The sequence below is a fragment of the Vulpes vulpes genome, chromosome 9 (genome assembly GCF_048418805.1).
Source record: "Vulpes vulpes isolate BD-2025 chromosome 9, VulVul3, whole genome shotgun sequence".
Lineage (NCBI taxonomy): Eukaryota > Metazoa > Chordata > Mammalia > Carnivora > Canidae > Vulpes > Vulpes vulpes.
The window spans coordinates 55,286,500-55,306,168 of NC_132788.1; the positions used below are offsets into that span (position 1 = coordinate 55,286,500).

Below are 19,669 nucleotides of genomic sequence, written 5' to 3' on the forward strand. Positions count from 1 at the left end.
CCCAGCGCGCCTGCTTCCGAGCTGCCCCAGTTCTCCGACCGGCGTCTCGGCTGCCTCGCCGGGAACTCATCCCAGTGGTCCTCAGAGGGCAGAGGGCAGGGACCCGGGACCCGGGACCCGGGACCCGGCAGGAGTCATCTCCGACACCCCGTGCCCGGACAGGCCTCCGGGTTTGCTGAACGGCTCAGCCAGCGGGGGTGTTCCGTTGGCCTCACCAGCCGGGCACCTGCCAGCCGCTGGCCACTTCGGTTTTCCCCGGGACACTGGCTCCCGATCAAAGGAGCTCACGCTCTGCCCACTGATTCAGAGTTCTAGTACTAGGAAGGGCACAGAGTGACCGGGGACACCGCCTTGCTCCGGGGCTGCAGGCTTCCGCCCTTTGCCTCAGTTTCTCCACCGGCCGCACGCGCCCAACCTCCAGAGCCGTGACGCACTGGCACCCGCGATCCGGCTCGGGCAGGTCGGCTCAGCCGCACACTTCCGATCCCGGCGTGCCCCGCCCGGCGTCTCGCACCCTCTTCCCGCGAGGCCCCAGGCGCCCAGGGGCATGCCGGGAGTTGTGGTCTCGGCGGCGGCGGCGGCGGCGGCGGTGGCGCCGCGCCACGGCCCGCAGCGCGTGGCAGGAAGCGGAAGCAGCTTGCGGCCCGCCCCCGGCTCCGCCCCGCGCCGCGCCGCGCCGCTCGCCGCGGTGCTAGCACTGACGTGTCTCTCGGCGGAGGTGAAGCTCTCCGGCGCGGGCTGGGCCGCGGGCAGCGTCGCCTCACTTGGGACGGAGTGGAGCAGGAGCGGGACCCGGAGTCCTAGCAGCCGCCGCCATGGCGAGTGAGTTCCCCAGGCAGCCCCGGCAACGCCGGGAAGGCCCAGATCCCCCTTCCCCTCACCGGTCCGGGCGAGTGGCCAGCCCTGGGCCCGCCCAGGTCCCAGCGGACTGAGGCGCCCCCCTCCTCGGGGGGTCCCCGCGCGCCCCGGCCCTCCCTCCTCGGGGGGGTCCCCGCGCGCCCCGGCCCTCCCTCCTCGGGGGGTCCCCGCGCGCCCCGGCCCTCCCTCCGCGGTGAGGGGGTCCCCGCGCGCCCCGGCCCTCCCTCCTCCAGGGGGGGGTCCCCGCGCGCCCCGGCCCTCCCTCCTGGGGGGGATCCCCGCGCGCCCCGGCCCTCCCTCCTCGGGGGGGTCCCTGCGCGCCCCGGCCCTCCCTCCTGGGGGGGATCCCCGCGCGCCCCGGCCCTCCCTCCGGGGGGTCCCCGCGCGCCCCGGCCCTCCGTCCTGGGGGGGATCCCCGCGCGCCCCGGCCCTCCGTCCTGGGGGGGATCCCCGCGCGCCCCGGCCCTCCCTCCTGGGGGGGATCCCCGCGCGCCCCGGCCCTCCCTCCTCGGGGGGGTCCCTGCGCGCCCCGGCCCTCCCTCCTGGGGGGGATCCCCGCGCGCCCCGGCCCTCCCTCCGGGGGGTCCCCGCGCGCCCCGGCCCTCCGTCCTGGGGGGGATCCCCGCGCGCCCCGGCCCTCCCTCCGCGGTGGGGGGGTCCCCGCGCGCCCCGGCCCTCCCTCCCATGGGGGGTCCCCGCGCGCCCCGGCCCTCCCTCCGCGGTGAGGGGGTCCCCGCGCGCCCCGGCCCTCCCTCCTCCAGGGGGGGTCCCCGCGCGCCCCGGCCATCCCTCCCCTGGGGGGGTCTCCGCGCGCCCCGGCCCTCCCTCCTGGGGGGGGGTCCCACGCGACCCCGTGCGCGGTCGGCTCCCCGAGTCGTCCTCACCCTGGGCCGAAGGCTTCCCCAGGGACGGGGCCGGGGAGAGTTCCTGCGTGCCCTAACTCTGCTTTTGTCTCTCCCATCAAAGTCAAATTTCTGGAAGTTATCAAGCCCTTCTGTGTCATCCTGCCAGAGATTCAGAAGCCGGAGAGGAAGGTAAGTTCCCCAAATCGCTGTCCCAGAAGGTTTGGTGAACTGTCAGGGCGCTGGAAGTTTACAGTACAATTAAAAATGGCTTCCACAGGCCAGATGGAAACTTGTCTCCCATCCCTCCCTCCTGGAGTGTAGTTGTGTATACTCCTGGGCTTGTTGGAAGGTGACCTGGTTGTGTGGGAATTTCCACGAAAACCATGGTGCTTTATTTGGAGCATCTTTTGTGGCTGTTACTCCAGCAAACAAAGCCTCCAGTTCGCCCTGTCCCAGAAGTGGATCTCTGCGGTGAATGAATGAGGCCTCACAGCTTCAGGGCACCCGGATTGAGTTACCTTTACTTCTTCACCTCCAACAAGCAGTGCTTCGTGGTTGGTTTTGTTTTGTTTTGTTTTTTCCAGGGGAAGCTCTTAGTATGCATGTGCTAAAGCTACGTCACTTCATCCTGCACAAATGAATTAGGACTGTGACAGTCTCCATAAATGGTACAGAGAAAAAAGGCATTTTGTGAATGCTGCTTTTTACAGCACACACATTAAAACATGAGAAGATAAAAATGTAGAACCTTTATCATAATTTCTGCACCTACACTGCTACAGCCCAGGATAGTGAGTGTTGCCAATGTTAGTGAAGCTGTTAAACAACGAGGAAGTTTTATTTAGATTCTTGCATTCAAGAGAATGAATAGTAAAATATTTTTGTCTTTAGGTTTTCTTTCAGGCTATTCATGCATTCACATATACATACCTTACTTGACATCAATATGGACATTTATGTTCTTGAAGTCTACTTTTTTTTTTTAATTTATAATCATGTTATATAAGTGCTGCACATACATGCTACCCTTGATGGGCAAAATACAAAGTTGTTCCCTCCAGCCCTACCCCCAGCATAGTAGAAAGGGTACAGCTCTGTAGGTAGACGAGCCTAGGACCTAGTCATCACAAACCTCTTAATAGCTGTCTGACCTTGCCCTTGTAAGTGAGTGTGATAGATGGAGCAATGGAAGTAAGTTTAGCAGTGGCTCAGGAAGGGATTAACTCTGGAAGATATGGTTGCTGATGGTTTTAGTGGAAGAGTAGAAGTTTTTTGAGGAGAGGGAAAGGAACTTGAGGTATAAGGAATATACAGTGCACAAAGCAGACGAGCAGCTGGGAGGGTGTTAGCTGTAGTTCTGTATTGTTAGAACCTGAAGGGTCATGGGGAGCAGGGGAAGGGCCAGCTGATTAGAAAATGTTTTGGAAGTTGGTAAAATTTAGAGGCTTTTGCAACAGAGGGTGTCTGGGTGGGCTAGGAGATAAGGATGGAATCAGAAGCTATTTCAAAGGTAATGTAGACAAGCCTGACATAAAGAACTTTGAAGTTTTGCTGTGAATTTGGCTGCATCCAGGAGAGGAGACTTGGTCATTAAGAAATGAGAAGTCTTATGAAAATTGGCTGCTTTTTTTCCCTATAACGAATCCTTCCAGCACAGGCATTTGTGTTCTGGTTAGCCTGAGGTGGTGTTGCCTTCCCTTGGCCTCCTAATTATTGGTGCCATGAGATGACAGGTGGGAAGGGGAGCATTCTCCAGAGGAAGAGGGGTTCTGTGAGCTCACTCCAGCTTCATGTGGAGCATCTGACCCTGGGTGCCCACCGCCTCTGTGTAGCAGTCTCGCTGGGGCCTGCCTAAAGTGGCAGTCACGGAAGACCTCAACTTCTGACCAGAAAGCCAGACTGACTCAGAGCCCACGTAGACTTCAGAGTTGTCTTCCCCTCCAGTTAAAAAGTACTTTTCCAGAGCACAATTCTGTTCACTTAACACTGTTGCTCAGAAGTATTTCTGGTATCAAAAATCCTCAGTCCGCACAATAATTATGTTGTTTTTAAGCTCTTTCAAGCCCTTCTTGTAAGATAGGCAGCAAGTAGTAGGGAAGGCAGTCAGTTGTAGAGGCAGAACACCCAGAAAAGCTGCCAATGCTACGTGGTACCAGAAGGCTCTTGGGCGAGCATTCTAGATTTTTCTGATGGCACTTGCTAGCCATCTATAAAATGATGCCCAGTAGTCACCTGGCTTACCTATATACCCAAGAGATGTGAAAAGCCTTAAGTATCAGTGCTATTAGTAGGCAGTGAGTACATTAAAGGTGCAGCTCTCCTTGCCTCCCCCCCCCCCCAGTATTTTTTATTACGTTGTTTTACTCTTAATTCATAGCAAGTACACTGTCAATCCTATCACACGTTGCAAATTAGTCAACTACAGAATTGCAAGGTTTTATCAACTTCAAAACCTTTTTGAATGAGAAGTGATCATTTCCTGATTGTAAGGACTGGTCTGGGTTAGGAATTCCTTGCTGTTGCAACATTGTTTGATCTGGGGTCTGATCCCAAACTGTTAATGCTGGTGGTTAAGAGCACAGGGCTTGCTCTCAAAATTCATTTCAGCTGTGGGATTTGGGAAACATTAGCTTTCCTAAGACTCTCTCTTATTGTAAAGATAACACTGTGTGACACAAGGATCCAGTGAAATGGTACATGTGAAGGTCTCTGCTTAACTGCCTTGTGTGTAGAAAGCATGCAATACATGGATTTAGGTTTCAGTGTTTGTTTTTGGTGCATGGTTTGGCGTGTTCAAGGCTCACTTCTCTGGTGAACAGAGAAAGGGGTCCGATTCATCATTTCTTTTAATTTGCTAATGTAAATAACTGCCTTAATGTATTCTCTTCCACTATAGATTCAGTTTAAGGAGAAAGTGCTATGGACTGCAATTACCCTCTTTATATTCTTAGTATGCTGCCAGGTAAGTGCAGTTCCCCTTCCAGAATTGGGGTGGGGATGAGAGCAGGCTGGAGGTAAATATGCTGACTCTTTTTCTCTGCTTGTTTCTAGATCCCCCTGTTTGGTATCATGTCTTCAGATTCAGCTGACCCTTTCTACTGGATGAGAGTGATTCTGGCCTCTAACAGAGGTAGGACTCTGGCCATCCGCACCTCTCTGCAATGTGGATTTGACTGGCCTCCTTCAGTTAAATTACAGGCTTTGGCTTTATGTGGAATTCAGAGAGTCTTAGGGAAGAAAGTTCGTGTACTGTGCTGAATAGCCTGAGCAGATGCCCAATTCATATCATCACATTCAGAATTGCATTTATTGCAACACAAAACCTGTAAAAACAAGATAAGTCTAGGTTGTAGAGGATAAAAAGAACATGGAAAAACTAGAATGTTTTTTAAACAACTGAAATGATGACATTTGTACGGATCTTTCTCCTGTTTGGATAACATTCTTTAGAATGTGTGATTTATTTCCAAACCACATCTTTTTCATATCTATAGGTTATGTATACATGTCAAAAAAAATACATAACGATGTTTTGTATACTCTAACCCATTACCTATGAGGGGAGGATTTTGAATGTTTATGTTGATACTGCTTTTGATTAACTCGCTTTTTAAACATAGTTCAAATTAAGTTCTAAATCAGTTGGAAGTATAGCTCATTTTAGCATAAAGGAAATACAGGTTTATTCACAACTAGATATAATGGTAGAGACCTTCTTTCCAAACTTTGGAAATTATTTGAATGTTATCCTTTCTTATTAAGTGATGAAGAGACGAACCTTTCTTATCTCTGTAAAACCAGAATGAATATGTTTGTACTGAATTTAAATGCAGTCATCTGTTTAAATGCCACATGACTTCCTAAACAGAGTAAGATGTTGCCTAGCAGACTGAACAGAATGAATTGAATTATACTCTAATTGTTGATATTTTGGGATTATTCTTGAAATTAAATGCTGCTGGCAAACTGAAACTAGAGTTGTATACATGGTACACTGTCAAATTTTGCTCATTCATTTTCTTAATAATGTGTTGCTTTTCCAAGCTCATACTGGCTGTGTTTTGCCTTCACCTTTCTTCAAGGCACATTGATGGAGCTGGGTATCTCTCCCATTGTCACCTCTGGCCTCATCATGCAGCTCTTGGCTGGTGCCAAAATAATTGAAGTTGGTGACACCCCAAAAGACCGAGCCCTCTTCAATGGAGCCCAGAAGTGTAAGTGAGATTTTGAATAATGTTCACATGTCTGTAGGTGAGAATTCAAATTTGCTGTCAGGTTGAGGGCATCAAAACAGGTTTTTTTGTACATGGTAACCTCCTTGGCCCACCAACCCTGTAGGTGTACTGTGGGCTGTGTTAGTGAGGGAGCACTTGGACAGGCTGGACAAGGCAGGGAGGAGGGTGTCATGGGCCTGAGATGCCGTGTGATCAAGGGGAAGGAGCAAGGCTTCGAGATCTCCCCCTCCACTAGCCACAATTTCCTTAACCACTTGAAGGACAACTTCAGAGTTGTTGTGAGAATTCTATTGAACAGTGTGTGTAAAATTTCTGTCAGTGCCTAGCATACAGTAGTTATGCAACAAGTGGTGTTTTCTCTCTTCTGGGAGTTTGAAAGGCTTCAGCTCAGGAGAAAGGGATCCTCTTGTACAGCTCTGCTCTTCCCTGGCTCTGTCATTGGACAGAGTTTGATGACTGCTCTGAAGTTTCAGCCTCTTCATCTGTAAAAATGAGGTTAATAATGGCATTTCCTTTATAGCAAATAACGTGTTACTGGTAATAGTAACCAGTCCTCAGAATTAACCATGTGCGGCCTCTGGCTGTGAAGTGAAATGTATTAATTAGGAAATGACACTTAGAGTTGCCTACGCAGCCACGTTTTCCTCCACACCAGCATGTTTTACAGATCTTCTGAAGTTGGTCAGTAAGTGACCGAGTTAGAAAGACTAACTCAATTCAGACTTGTCCATTTCAGGCACAAATCAGGATTTAAAAATAGATACATGTTACTTTTCAAAAGCACAGATCAGCTATTTTCTTTTCTCTTTGGTCTTGGACAGTTTGTTGAAATTTTTGTTTTAAGACATCAGTTTTATTAGGTACTTTTTTAAAAACTCAAATGGAAACTATCTGATAGACACTTTGAAGTAAAATTGTATGTTATGTGCAAAATAAGCAGAAAAGGTGAAATTGAATCCTAAATCCATCTAGTATTGTGGAACCAGTAAAAACCTGTGGATTCCATTATGCCAAACAACAGAGTCTAATGAGCTACAAGAAACAAAGACACATGCAGAAGGGAAACTGTCTCTTCAGCCAGAAGAGCTTTGTGGCTGAGGAAATGGGACTAGTAACTAAATTGACTGCATTGTGAGGCTTTTCCTTTAAAAGCACATTAACTTACAAGCTGGGAAGGGATCACTTCATCTCAGAGTTAATGTTCAGTGTTCTGGACCCAGACCCGGGTGATGGGTCTGAAGAAGGCCCAGCCAAGGAGCTCTCCAGAGCCCAAGTGATCTGACCAGAGTTTGGGTGCTACAGATCGGCACTCACCAGATCACATACGTCTGGATGTCGTCTTCCCTTGTGCCCAGACTCACCTCTCATAAGAACCAAATTGGTATGTTTCTGGGTTTTTTTTTAAGATTTTATTTATTTATTGAACACAAGCAGGGAGGAGAAGCAGAGGGAGAGGCAGGCTGCTCGCTGAGCAGGGGGCCCAAAGCAGAGCTTGATCCTAGGACCCTGGGATCATGACCTGAGCCAAAGGCAGACACTTAACCGACTGAGCCACCCACGCATCCCAGTTAGTACATTTCAGCTCTTTCTCCTGCTGCCAGTGAAAGGAAGGTGAATTTAGGAGACGCTGAAAATGAAGAGCTTGTAGGCTAATGTTAGAAGGCATATGAGTTCTCTTGTACTTTGGCTACGGGGCTGCTGAGTGTTCCCTGACCCAGCTCCTTGTGGGCAGTGTCCATATTCATCCCCGTCATCCTCCTTTGTGCCTGGCCGCAGTAGGTGTTCCATAACTGTTCTCTCCAGAACCGTGTGGCATCCCACTTGAGAACACCATTTTCTTGTGATTTCCAGTATTCGGCATGATCATTACCATCGGCCAGTCCATCGTATATGTGATGACGGGAATGTACGGAGACCCTTCTGAAATGGGTGCTGGAATCTGCCTGTTAATCACCATCCAGGTAATTGCTGCTCTGATGTATCCCCCTCACACTCAGACTTCCCCAATAACAAATCTGAGGCATGCATAAAAGAAGCATGAGAAGAAACCAGAGTACCTATGGTTGCCTTTCTGAGTTCACCAGAGGAAGGCTCTACTCTCTGAGGTCTGCTCTGCTTCTAGCATTTAGATCGGAGAAGCTCGTTAATGCAGAAGGAAGGACCCAGGCCCTTGAAGAATAGTAATACATAGTCTGTTTGGATTTCTTTTTTTTTTTCCCCTTTTCATTTTAAATTTTTACAGCTCTTTGTTGCTGGCTTAATTGTCTTGCTTTTGGATGAACTTCTGCAAAAAGGGTACGGCCTGGGCTCTGGAATCTCCCTCTTCATTGCCACTAACATCTGCGAGACCATTGTTTGGAAGGCGTTCAGCCCCACCACTGTCAACACCGGCAGAGGTAAGGGCCCTGGCCTTCCCTGGGGACAGGGTTTAGTAAAAAGTACCAACAAAGCAGGAAACAAGTTCTTTTGTTCCAAGGAAGGATTATGTTAGTTTTAGGTACATCTCTTCTGATTTTTTTTTTTTTAATTGATGATAACGTTTCTTTTTTTTTTTTAAATAAATTTTTTATTGGTGTTCAATTTGCCAACATATAGAATAACACCCAGTGTTCATCCCATCAAGAGCCCCCCTCAGTGCCCATCACCCAGTCACCCCCACCCCCTACCCACCTCCCTTTCTATCACCCCTAGTTCGTTTCCCAGAGTTAGGAGTCTCTCATGTTCTGTCTCCCTTTCTGATACTTGTCTCCATTTCTGATAAAAATGAGTGGGAACACTCATTTTTTCTCCTTTCACCTTTATTCCCTTTCACTATTATTTATATTCCCCAAATGAATGAGACCATATAATGTTTGTCCTTCTCCGATTGACTTATTTCCCTCAGCATAATACCCTCCAGTTCCATCCACGTCAAAGCAAATGGTGGGTATTTGTCGTTTCTAATGGCTAATATTCCACTCTCTATATAGACCACATCTTCTTTATCCATTCATCTTTCAATGGACACCGAGGCTCCTTCCATAGTTTGGCTATTGTGGACATTGCTGTCTTCTGATTTTCCTGTGTGTATCTGCAGTTTTTGTTTTTTAAAGTAACCTCTACAGAATTTTTTAAACATAGATAGGTTCGTGCTCATAAAGGTGTATAACTTGAATTTTTCATGTGAATATTTCATGGACATTTGCCATGCTGGAATACATAATTATGCCTCCCTTTTCTTCAGCACAGCATGGACTTCCATTGCACAGATGAAGCAGCATTTATTATAACCAGTCTTCTTGTGATGGACATTGAGGTTGATTTCACTGTTGTTGCAACAGTGAAATAGTGCACATCCTCACACGTTCATCTTTGTTGCAACAGTGAAATAGTGCACATCCTCATACGTTCATCTTTATATATCCTGGTGGTCGCTCATAGTGAATAGTTTTCTAAAAATGAAATTCTGGAACCAGTGCACTTGGCCATGCAAGGGACAGTTTTGGGAAAGAGGCCTGAGCTTGGAACTCACTGGGTTTAAGTCCTGAATGTTGCTGATGATAGTTTTGTGGCCTTGGGCCCATTCCTCTGACTGTGAGCCGTGGGTGCCATGATCAATGAGAAATAACATAAAATTCTATGATGCCTGGCTCGAAGTAGACGCATGTTGTATGTAAGTGTTCTATGTTATATGCCTACAAAGAAGGGGAATCTTGTTACAGGGAGTGTTTTTAATAAAACTTTCTAAGCACTTAGGGAAGTGTGATGTATTAGGAAAATCAAGTTTTTTTCACCATGAAATATGTTATTTACTCCAAAGAGCCCCATGAGAAACAAAGGTTCATGCATATTTGAGTATTTTTATTTGAATTGAATGTTGCTGGAAACAGTCCCTAGCCCTCCAGAGACTACTTGATCTCATTAGTGAGACTCAAAGTAGGTCCCTGGACAAATGAAGGCCACATGCACCCAATAGATCACAAGGAAAAGTGTAGCTTGACATAGGAAATGTCAGAAGAGCCTCAGAGAAGAGGGGACAGGAGCAAACTTGGTTCCTCCCTGGGCACTTCCTGGAATTTTAGGAAATCCAGCACAAATTGGGAGAACCTAGAGGTTGGAAGGCAGGGTGTTTTTAGGGGTGAGTGTGAAAAGGCAGGAGGGGTCGTAGGGGTTCAGGTGTGTGAAGACAGTCACTATAACTGGCCTGGGGGCACCCTGAAGAATGAGGGATACTGGAGTGGGGGCTGGGGGACCAGGAGAGGAGGAGTCAGTAAAGGCCAAGGCACCACCTTCTTTCAGGAGCAGGCCAGTGAGGCAGTGGGGCTTAGAGCATGGAAGGAATGATTCATCCTGGATTGAAGGGGAGTATGGGCAGACAACACAGCCCAGTAGCTGTTCCGTCGTTCAACTTTGACAAACCAGCCTTTCATGGGAAGCACAGGGCGAGGGCATGAGGAGAAAAGAATATATAAGAGACAAGACAAAGGAGGTGGTTTTTTTCAAGGGTGATGGAAAATCAAAGAGCAAAGTTGTTTGTGGCTTTGAAATAAAAGTGTGACACTGTCAACGGGGAGTGTTTGGGACTGAGCGGGAGAGAAGGCATGGCCAAGAAGGCTCACGCCAAGCCATGTGTGTGGGCAGCAAGTGATGTCATGAGAGCTGTGGGGTGAAGGAGTAGGGAAGACTGGGGTCACGATTGCTGAACCCTGGAGGAGGGCAGAGGTCCTGAAGATCACAGGGCTGAGAAGTCAGCATGGCAGCACACCTGGAACCCTGCTGTGGTGTGGCTTTATGCACATGGAAACATGTTCGTGACCCTGACCCTCTCAGGCCTGGAGAACAGCCTGCCATTCGTTGGGCAAATGGAAGTAGCAGGGACCGTACAGGTACAGATGTGCCTCTGCTCCTGAAGTACCTCTAAGCACTCAGAAGCTCTGTCTTGTTCCCAGAGATGCAGCAGGGGTGAATTTTGAGAAACGATTATGTTAAAAATTAAGAGGAGAATTAGAGCTTAACCCTGGCATTGCCCTTCTTTTAGCAAACCCATACCCAGCACCTCTGAAGGGCCAGGGGCCATACTCAGCACTGGGAGTACGAAGTAAGCTGGATGCTCCCCATGTCAGGTGATACAGCAGGCACCACAGGGGACAGCAAGGCAGAGAGAGATGGGAATGCCGGGACGGTTGACATGGGCTTAGTCTGGGGGTTCAGGGAGACCGCCTCTCAGCCTCCACCGCTGCTCCCTGTTGGAACAAAGTCCTGCAGAGGGGAGAGAGCCTTGCAACTGGAGGTGGGGGGGGGGGGGGCTGTCCCATGTGGAGGGAAGAGGCAGGTGCAGAGGCCCTGAGGTGGGAATATAGCTGGTGTTCAAGGCCGGTGTGGAATTAAAGGGGAGAAGAGTCAGAGCTGAGATTGGGGGCCTAGGGGTAGGTAGGGATGGTGCTGACAGAGGGCATGAGGGACAAATTCATCCTTCCCCAGCATCATCCTCTGTAAAGTCAGCTCTTGTTGTGGCTCCAGCTCTAAGATCCCTGAACCCTGTACACTGGGAAGGCAGGATACTACTTTCACGAGCCTGGGAGGAGGGATGAGAGGAGACTGAGGACAGCATCGGGGTGAGGTGAGGAATTACAGATGGGACAGCATGTCTCTTTCGGAGAACCCACATTCCAGAAGAGGTTGGTGGTGGTGCCCATTAGATGGCTTAAAGTGTCGTCTTGAGATAGTCCAGGAAAAGCAGCAGGTGTCATATGGTAGAAACTTGAGCCAATGCCATAGCGGGACAGCCTCAAGGCAGAACTCCCACTGCTGTTACCAGTACCCCTGTACCTGCCCTTGGAGACCTTGGCTCTAGACACGGCATTAGCCTCATGGGTGTGTGCCAGACTTCTGTCGAGATAGAATGTCCTGGGTTAGCAAAGATGATGCAGTAATGCAGCGCTCTTGTTTTTTGCTTTAGCTTTTGTTTGTTTAACTCAGGTGAATTTCTCCTAAATTGAGACACCTCAGGGCACCTGGGCAGCTCATTCGGTTATGCGTCTGCCTTTGTCTCAGGTCATGATCTCAGCGTCCTGGGATTGGGCCTGTGTCAGGCTCCCTGCTCAGCAGGGAGGCTACTTCTCGTTCTGCTTCTTTTGCTCTCTGTATCAAATAAATAAATCTTTAAAAAAAAAAAATGGGGAAGAAGGAAATAAGGAAAGAACGAAAAAGAAAAAAATTCTAGGCCTTCCTCATGCCCTGTGCTCCCCAGGGTCCTCTCACTTGTCAGCTCTGCTGCTTGCGCCTCAGGTCAAATTCCTATTCTCACTCTCTTCCTTCAGCCTCTGGTAAGCTCAGTCGGCTTCACGGCCATGGTTTTCTGGCTCTATTACTAGCCTGCCTCCTTCTACACCCTCTCGGGGAAGGGAGTAAACTCAATTTGGATCTGCCATATGGTGGGCACACATGTGGTCCATTCTACTTGGCCATCGGTGTAGGGAGCAGAGCCCGAGCCCCGCCTTGTAAGGGGTGGCCTGCACCTTGGAGCTGCTGATGCTCGGACTGCCGGAGTGTTTCCAGGAAGAGGATGTGGCAGCGTGGAGTCCCCTCCTGGGTGGAGGCCCCCTTCAGCTGGAGTTCAGCAGACCCTGCCTTTATGATTTTGTAATTGCGTGTCATGCCGCATAGCTGATAGCCATTGACTCAAAGAATTGAGATCAATTAATCCAAAAGGTAGAGGAGCCCATTTCTGCAAGTTGCAATCTTTACAAAAGAAATAGAAGGGAGGAGAGAACTCTCTCCCTGTGGTTCTGGTTCATTTCTGGGAATGGTAGGACTTACTATTTTTGGCCACTAAGATCTTTAGAGCTAAATTTAGTTGGTGGTTTGTTTCTTTGCCTCATGTCTTCCTTCGCCAACAGGAATGGAATTCGAAGGCGCCATCATTGCACTGTTCCATCTCCTGGCCACACGCACAGACAAGGTCCGAGCCCTTCGAGAGGCCTTCTACCGCCAGAATCTTCCCAACCTCATGAATCTGATCGCCACCATCTTTGTCTTTGCAGTGGTGATCTATTTTCAGGTGCGCCCAGATCTCAGCATGGCAACTTTTGACTGTCTGCATTGAAGTGTCATAGTGCCTTGGTGTACAGGTCCCACACCCACACCACATCTCGTACTGAAATGAGATGGCGTTTGAAGGATGCAGGTCCTGTGCGAGCGGGACAGGTGCCTCCCACTGAGTCGGGACTTGCTAGAACTAAGCGCAGTTGAGGCAGAGCTAACATTTCTGGAATTGTATTTCTTTGGGTTGAGCCTGTCAGCAGATAGAGAAACTATATTTTTAAGTTCTTAGTTCAAGAGAAGTGAAAAGTAAGCAAACTGTAACACCTCGTCTCTGTCTTCCCCAAAATTTGTATCCTCATTGCAGGCAGGAACCTCATCTTGGGAAAGGCCTTCCTTTTACCTTTCAAATCATTAGTCTGTGTGTCATTTGTTTCTGAACAAGAGACCTGAACCTCTGGTTGCTTTTCTGTTGTCGAATTAATCTTTGTATTTTTTGATCAGCTACTTTGTATTCTAATATTTATTGACAAGAAGAGACAGCAGTTGAGAGAAGCTTGTTAAATGCTTGTTGGAAAGGTATTTAAACCAGGCAAATGGTTTGTCTGAGGAGCAAACGGTTCCATTCCTTTGGCTACGACTGAGATGCCTCATTACTAACAAGCAGACTCTTTAGGGGCTTGGCACGTATTTGCATTTGAAGCATGAAGATTTTATTTTAAATCTTAGATATTCTGAGCCCTGTTCTACACATTGGGAGTTTGTGAAAAAGACACTCTTCCTCCAGAGGTTTCAGATGGGGAGGTTGTATTCTTAAAAAGCTTGGCTTTTCTGCTTTTGATTAGAAACCTCCTGAACAGCTATTCTGGAGTGTGAGGCAGGTGCTGTAGTGGCATCGTCTTGGGGCCACTGAAAGCATAGGCGGGGAAGCACTGCTAGGTTGGGCATGTGTCCTTCAGGCTTTTCTGTATATTCTACGCAGACGTGGCTATAACATGCTGGACTTTGGGTTTTGACAAAAATGGGATGATCTCTGCTGGGCTTTGGTGCATTTTTAAGCCAGTATTTCTGGGAGCCTTCTGTTCATAGGCTCCCAGATGCAGAGATGGGTGAGGCAGACGATCAAGAGCCCTGGAACCGATGCTTGGAGCTAGCTCCCTGGCACTGTCCCCTGCTGGGCTGGGCTTCTAGGCCTTGGGCCGGATGAGGCAGTGAAAGGCATTCTCTTTTTGGCTTCTCAGGGCTTCCGTGTGGACCTGCCCATCAAGTCAGCCCGTTACCGAGGCCAGTACAACACCTACCCTATCAAGCTCTTCTACACTTCCAACATCCCCATCATCCTGCAGTCCGCCCTGGTGTCCAACCTGTACGTCATCTCCCAGATGCTGTCCGCCCGTTTCAGTGGCAACCTGCTGGTCAGCCTGCTGGGTACCTGGTCTGTAAGTATGGCTGCTTGAGGCCATCAGTTTTAGCACCTGAGCAGCTTGCATGATGTGCCTCCATGCATTTTGCTCATGACCCAGTATTTCACCCATAGATATTTTCCAGTCATACCTAGTACAAATCCAGCACGTTCAGTTCCCTTCTCGGTGAGGAACTGTACTACGGGCACTTGAGCAAAATCGTCATCTTTGTTATCTGCTCAGAGCTACTTTTGTCCTGATGCTGAGATGTTAAGAAGTGGCCCTCACAGTCTTTCTGCATGTCCTTTCCAGGATACTTCTTCCGGGGGCCCAGCACGGGCATACCCAGTGGGTGGCCTTTGCTACTACCTGTCCCCTCCAGAATCTTTTGGCTCCGTGTTAGAAGACCCTGTCCATGCTGTGGTGTACATAGTGTTCATGCTCGGCTCGTGTGCGTTCTTCTCCAAAACCTGGATTGAGGTCTCGGGCTCCTCTGCCAAAGATGTAAGTATAGGTAACAGGAAGTTTCTAGAGGTGGTTAAACCAGGAAGGAATAGTCCTGACCCATGATTGGTCTGAGGGGTGTCATTCTAACTAACCCTCTTGCTAAGAAAGCAGGCTGTGAACACCGCAGAGGTTTCATCCTCATCACTGAACCATCAGTGGCCAAAGATAAAGCCCCGTGGTAAATTGGCGCTCGGTTCAGGAAGCTGGGGCCGCCATGTGTGGTTAGGCTTTGTCACGTGCCTGCGGCACAGAGTTCCTATGTAAGCATTGAGGGTGCGGAAGAGGAAAAGCTGGGAGTGTTGAGTCCCACCAGGAGCCCTCTGCCTCCTCTTGGAGTTCAGGTTTCAGATCTAACATCATCTCCTTGGTGGGCGTCATGCAGGTTGCAAAGCAGCTGAAGGAACAGCAGATGGTGATGAGGGGCCATCGAGAGACTTCCATGGTCCATGAACTCAATCGGTGAGTGCTGGCCTCCCAGTTCCCAGACTCTGCTCTGTGGTTTCCTTCCACACCAGGCCTCTGGATCTGGCTTGGGGATTTCTGTCATTAACTCCTACCCTCAGGTAACAGGATAGAAAAGACTCCCATGTCTCTAATTCTTGATGAGCTTGCTAGATGCTGGAGATAGGCTAGAAGGATAAATGCATAGTCTCTCTCCTTGAAGAGGCAGCCGCCAGGGAGCGAGAAGCAGCACACGACCGGAGAGCACAAGAGGGTGTGGGAAAAGTGTGGGCTGTGAGCCAGCCCCTGGGGCACAGGCCTCACTGCCCCCAACGCCTGTGTCCAGGGGGCTGGTGCCTGAGTGCAGAGGAGCACCGAGGCAAGGTGAGCCTAGTGAGAAGGGGCAGCACCCAGGATCCCTTGAGGAGCTCATTGCTACAGGCAGACCCATCAGAAGGAGAGAAGGCTGACCGCCGAGAGGCTGCTGTGGGAGTTGGGGATGGGGGGTGTCCCCAGTGCCACAGGAACTTGGGACGCAGAGAAGAGGCTGGCCAAAGCACTTGGTGAACAGCTGGGTGTCAGGGTATGGGGGAGGAGAAAGCTCCAGGCTGGGCCTTGGGGTGTTCATGTAGCACTTGGCCGTCTGCACCTCCTTTTCGCTTATCGTGGAGCTGCCTCTTGGGCAACAGGGGTGCCAGTACTAAGTATCTCAAGCTTTTCAAGCCATCAGCCCCTGTCGTGACTATTTGTTTCCTCCACTGCCACTGGGAAGCAGCCACAGACAGTACATACACGAATGAAGGAGGCTGTGTTCCCATAAAACTGTTGACCAGGTCAGATGGCAGACCAGGCTTGTCTGCCTCACCTAAAGGAAGCAGCCAAGGGAAAAGCCAGTGTTGGAAGTTTCAGGTGGTTTTCAGATCTCTAGCAGGAGCATTAGGCAATTTCATTCAGTTTCTTCATAAGATTCTTCTGAGGCCTCTAGATTTATACCACCTCCAGTTGTAATAGATTGCAAACCACTTGGAAAATTTTAAATTTTCTACTAGCCACAGAAAAAAGGTAGAGATCTAAAACTAACTTTGTATGTAGGTTATATCTTAAAAAGAAAGTAATAAGAAACTGATTGAATTAAATGTAATGATCATATTTTATTTAAATCAACATGTTTAGAATGTCATTTTAACTTGCAGATAACATAAGCTAAAACATAATGAGGTATTTTACATTCTTGTCTTCAAAACCTCATGTGATGTGTTCAGCATCTTGGTCTGGACTAGTCCCATTCGATTAGCCACATGTAGCTCACGTGGCACTTACTGGACAGCACAGCCCTATTCTAGGCCATCGAAGCGTAGGTGCAGGGGTAGGGAGGTAGCAGAGTGACTTTGGAGTCAGGTTTCTAATAAGCGGTGGGCATATCGGATGGCCCATCCCCTTCCCATGGCCAGGCCGGGGGACGGGTCTGCATGGTGGCCCGTGGCTGATGGGTCCCCTGCTCCCCAGGTACATCCCCACAGCTGCAGCCTTCGGTGGGCTGTGCATCGGGGCCCTCTCCGTCCTGGCCGACTTCCTGGGCGCCATTGGGTCTGGAACCGGGATCCTGCTGGCAGTCACAATCATCTACCAGTACTTTGAAATCTTCGTAAAGGAGCAGAGCGAGGTCGGCAGCATGGGCGCCCTTCTGTTCTGAGCCAAGTCTCCCTGGACCAAGGAGAGGGGCCCTGCATGGAATTGCAAGGGAGGGGAACAACGACACCTCACTGTGGGGTGCTCATCGCAGGGAGTGCTGCCATGGCACCGGGACTTTTAATAATGTTTTTGAATTTCATATTCTTTCATTCCACTTTGTAAAGTGCTAGAATTTTTCAAGTTTGAAATTTTGCTTTTTATTCTGGCATTGGCAAAAAAGAACAGTAGAAGAGAGATTTTCTTGAGCTGACTGCCAGAGGTGGGGATGGTAAATGTCCCCAAGTGTCCATGTAACTTTTGTTTTAACCTTTGCACCTGCTCAGTGCCGGAGGCGGCCGCAGTGGTCTGAGCTGTTCCCCCACCAAGGGGATGTCTTTTTGGTTAAAAGCACAAACCTCGTGGCAGTGTTTCTGTCGTTGCCATAGGGCACGAGGCTAAGAGTAAATCATGTTTTCTGGTGGACGTGGGGGACTCGGTCATGAGTCCCTGTCACAATCAGGGCTAAGAATATCTGGCTTCAAACTGTTTCTCTGGAAGACACCATTGTTTTCCCTTTTATAAGTAGTTTTTTTAGGAGCAAGCCTCTTCCAAGAGAAAGGGATGAGTTTTCCAGAAGACCCTACTGGGCCATCTGTTGATTTTTCTGCATGTGCCTGTTGGCTGTTGTCGTTGATTATTCTGGTCGGGCTTTGAGGCTGAAAAGCATGGACTTTGCTTGGCTCCCTCATGTCTGTCTGTAATCGGTTTGCGTCCTCTGAGCAAGTGAGCGAGGCCAGGATTTGCCAGCCTAATAGAGGTGCGCTCGGCCAAGCCCAGTGGACGTTGTATGGAGGAGCCTTGAAGTGATGTGTGTCTGTCCAGTCCTTCTGGTTGTCGCTGGACGGGCCTCCCACTAGCCCCTGGAGGGAAAGACGGCAGCCCAGCTTTCACAGGTCACCGCTACCTCCCAGGCTGAGAACTTCCCATCGTGTTTTTAGCACTTTTAATATCGTGCCTACAACCCAAATGCATGTAAAGTAAATGACCAGATGCCACCCGTCTCCTCTCAACTTCCATCAGAACCGCCCCGCAGAGAGGAGGGTGCAGGCCCCAGATCCGTAGTGAAATCTGGGTCAGAAAGCTTAGGTTTTTGTTTTGTTTTTAGTAAGTTGCTCCAGTGTTTGATATGAAAAGATTCATGATTGTGTCTAAAATGAACTGTGTTTGTAGTATCGAGACCTAGGTTGTAGGCATCAGAACCTTTTCTGAGGCCTGTCGGGAGGCTCCTTGGGGGACAGGCAGTGCTGGGCGGCAGGGACAGCAGTCGGGCGTTGTGAGCCTGAGGAGTTCTCCTTGGAGGATGCCCCAGTTCTAAGCAGGGAGCACCTGAGACCCCACCAGCAGCAGGCACACAGTGGCCTTTGAAGCACAGAGCCACAGTCACCACTCCATAGCAGCAGCAAAGCTGGCACCACCTAAGTCCGACTTCCTAGGACACCTCACTAGCAGCGCTAACCAGGAAACAGACCCACCAAGGGCAAGAAGCGACCCGCCTACAGCCCCCCCAGCAAGTCAGCAGCAGAAGCAGGCTGGGCCCGACAGGTCTGTCGACCCCCCTCCAGTCCAGGGCACTCCACCAGCTAGCTCACACGTGGCCTTGTCAGACCCAGTCCTGAGCGAGACTCACTGCCTCCCTGCAGCACCGGCGGTGGGGCTCCACGTGGTCCGTGGTCCGTGACTGCGGTGGGGGGGCCAACCCCAGCTTCCAGGGGACTGTCACTGTGGATGCCAAAACGGCATAACTGAGTGAAGGTGAATAAGTGACAAATAAAGGCAACTGTTTACGAGCCATTTGGTTATGTTCTCTTGGGTCTCGGCTCCCAGGAAGGCTGGCGAGAGAAGAGCTGGGTGTCCTTCGGGCTTGTGTGGGGCGTGATCAAGCCCTGGCCTCACCTGGGTGCAAGGTCCTCCTTACAAAGGCATTTTGTCCTGGTGGTGGGGTCAGCTGCGTGCCCAGAGTCTTAGTGAAGGGAAACTTGGGGGCCAGGCTGGGCTGGGCTGGCGTGCAGGCCGCCCTGAGGCCTTGCCAAGAACGGGGGAGAGGACCAGGGTAGCATTGCCCTTGGCTGTGACCTCTGGCATCCCCGTACATCCAGTCACCGGTCAGCCAGACCCATGGCTAAGCCAGGAGTGTTTCCAGCCTGCCCCAGACCCCAGCATCCTGTGGGTGGTGGCAGCAGACGGGATGGTGCTCCCCTGGAATGGGCTGTGCAGAAGGCTCCCCGAGGGTCTCCACTCCAAGGGCAACAGCAGACTACGTTTCCAGGGTAACAGGAGACAAAACCCCCCTCTCACCTGAGTTTTGGAGCCAACAGGCTTGTCCCAGACAGCCTCGCCCAAACGCTCTGTCACGGCCCCAGCCAGGTGCTTCCCGTGACTCCCAGGGACAGGTGGGCCTTCCCTAGCTGGGTGGGCCAGGGGACAGCCTTAGGCTTCGTCTTAAAGAACTTCAGATTTCTGAGGTGGCCTTGGGCCGGGGCAGGACGTACCTCGGGGCCCACCAGAGGAACAGGTGTCCGAGCACTGTCGTCACCACCAAGCCTGCACCCCCACGAGGTGTGCGGCAGGCGGCCCCGTGCCCCCTCTGGCCTGCTGGCCACCGGGACAGCTCAGACCCAGGGCAGGAGCC

General features: G+C 50.4%; 1 protein-coding gene across 2 annotated transcripts; it reads left to right on the top strand.

Moving 5' to 3' along the window:
* The first annotated feature begins 559 nt into the window (after positions 1-559).
* Positions 560-18,829, top strand: SEC61A1 (SEC61 translocon subunit alpha 1). Of its 2 annotated transcripts, none has more exons than XM_072720146.1 (12): positions 560-822; positions 1,825-1,892; positions 4,600-4,665; positions 4,755-4,833; positions 5,786-5,917; positions 7,790-7,899; positions 8,181-8,334; positions 12,817-12,977; positions 14,200-14,397; positions 14,674-14,865; positions 15,251-15,327; positions 16,816-18,829. In XM_072720146.1, the coding sequence occupies exons 1-12, from the start codon at positions 816-818 to the stop codon at positions 17,000-17,002; spliced, it is 1,431 nt and encodes a 476-aa protein (XP_072576247.1). In that variant the 5' UTR covers positions 560-815; the 3' UTR covers positions 17,003-18,829. The 2 variants fall into 2 exon arrangements, with proteins under 2 accessions (XP_072576247.1, XP_025847376.1); XM_025991591.2 differs by lacking the exon at positions 560-822 and adding an exon at positions 2,129-2,257.
* The last annotated feature ends 840 nt before the right edge of the window (positions 18,830-19,669 follow it).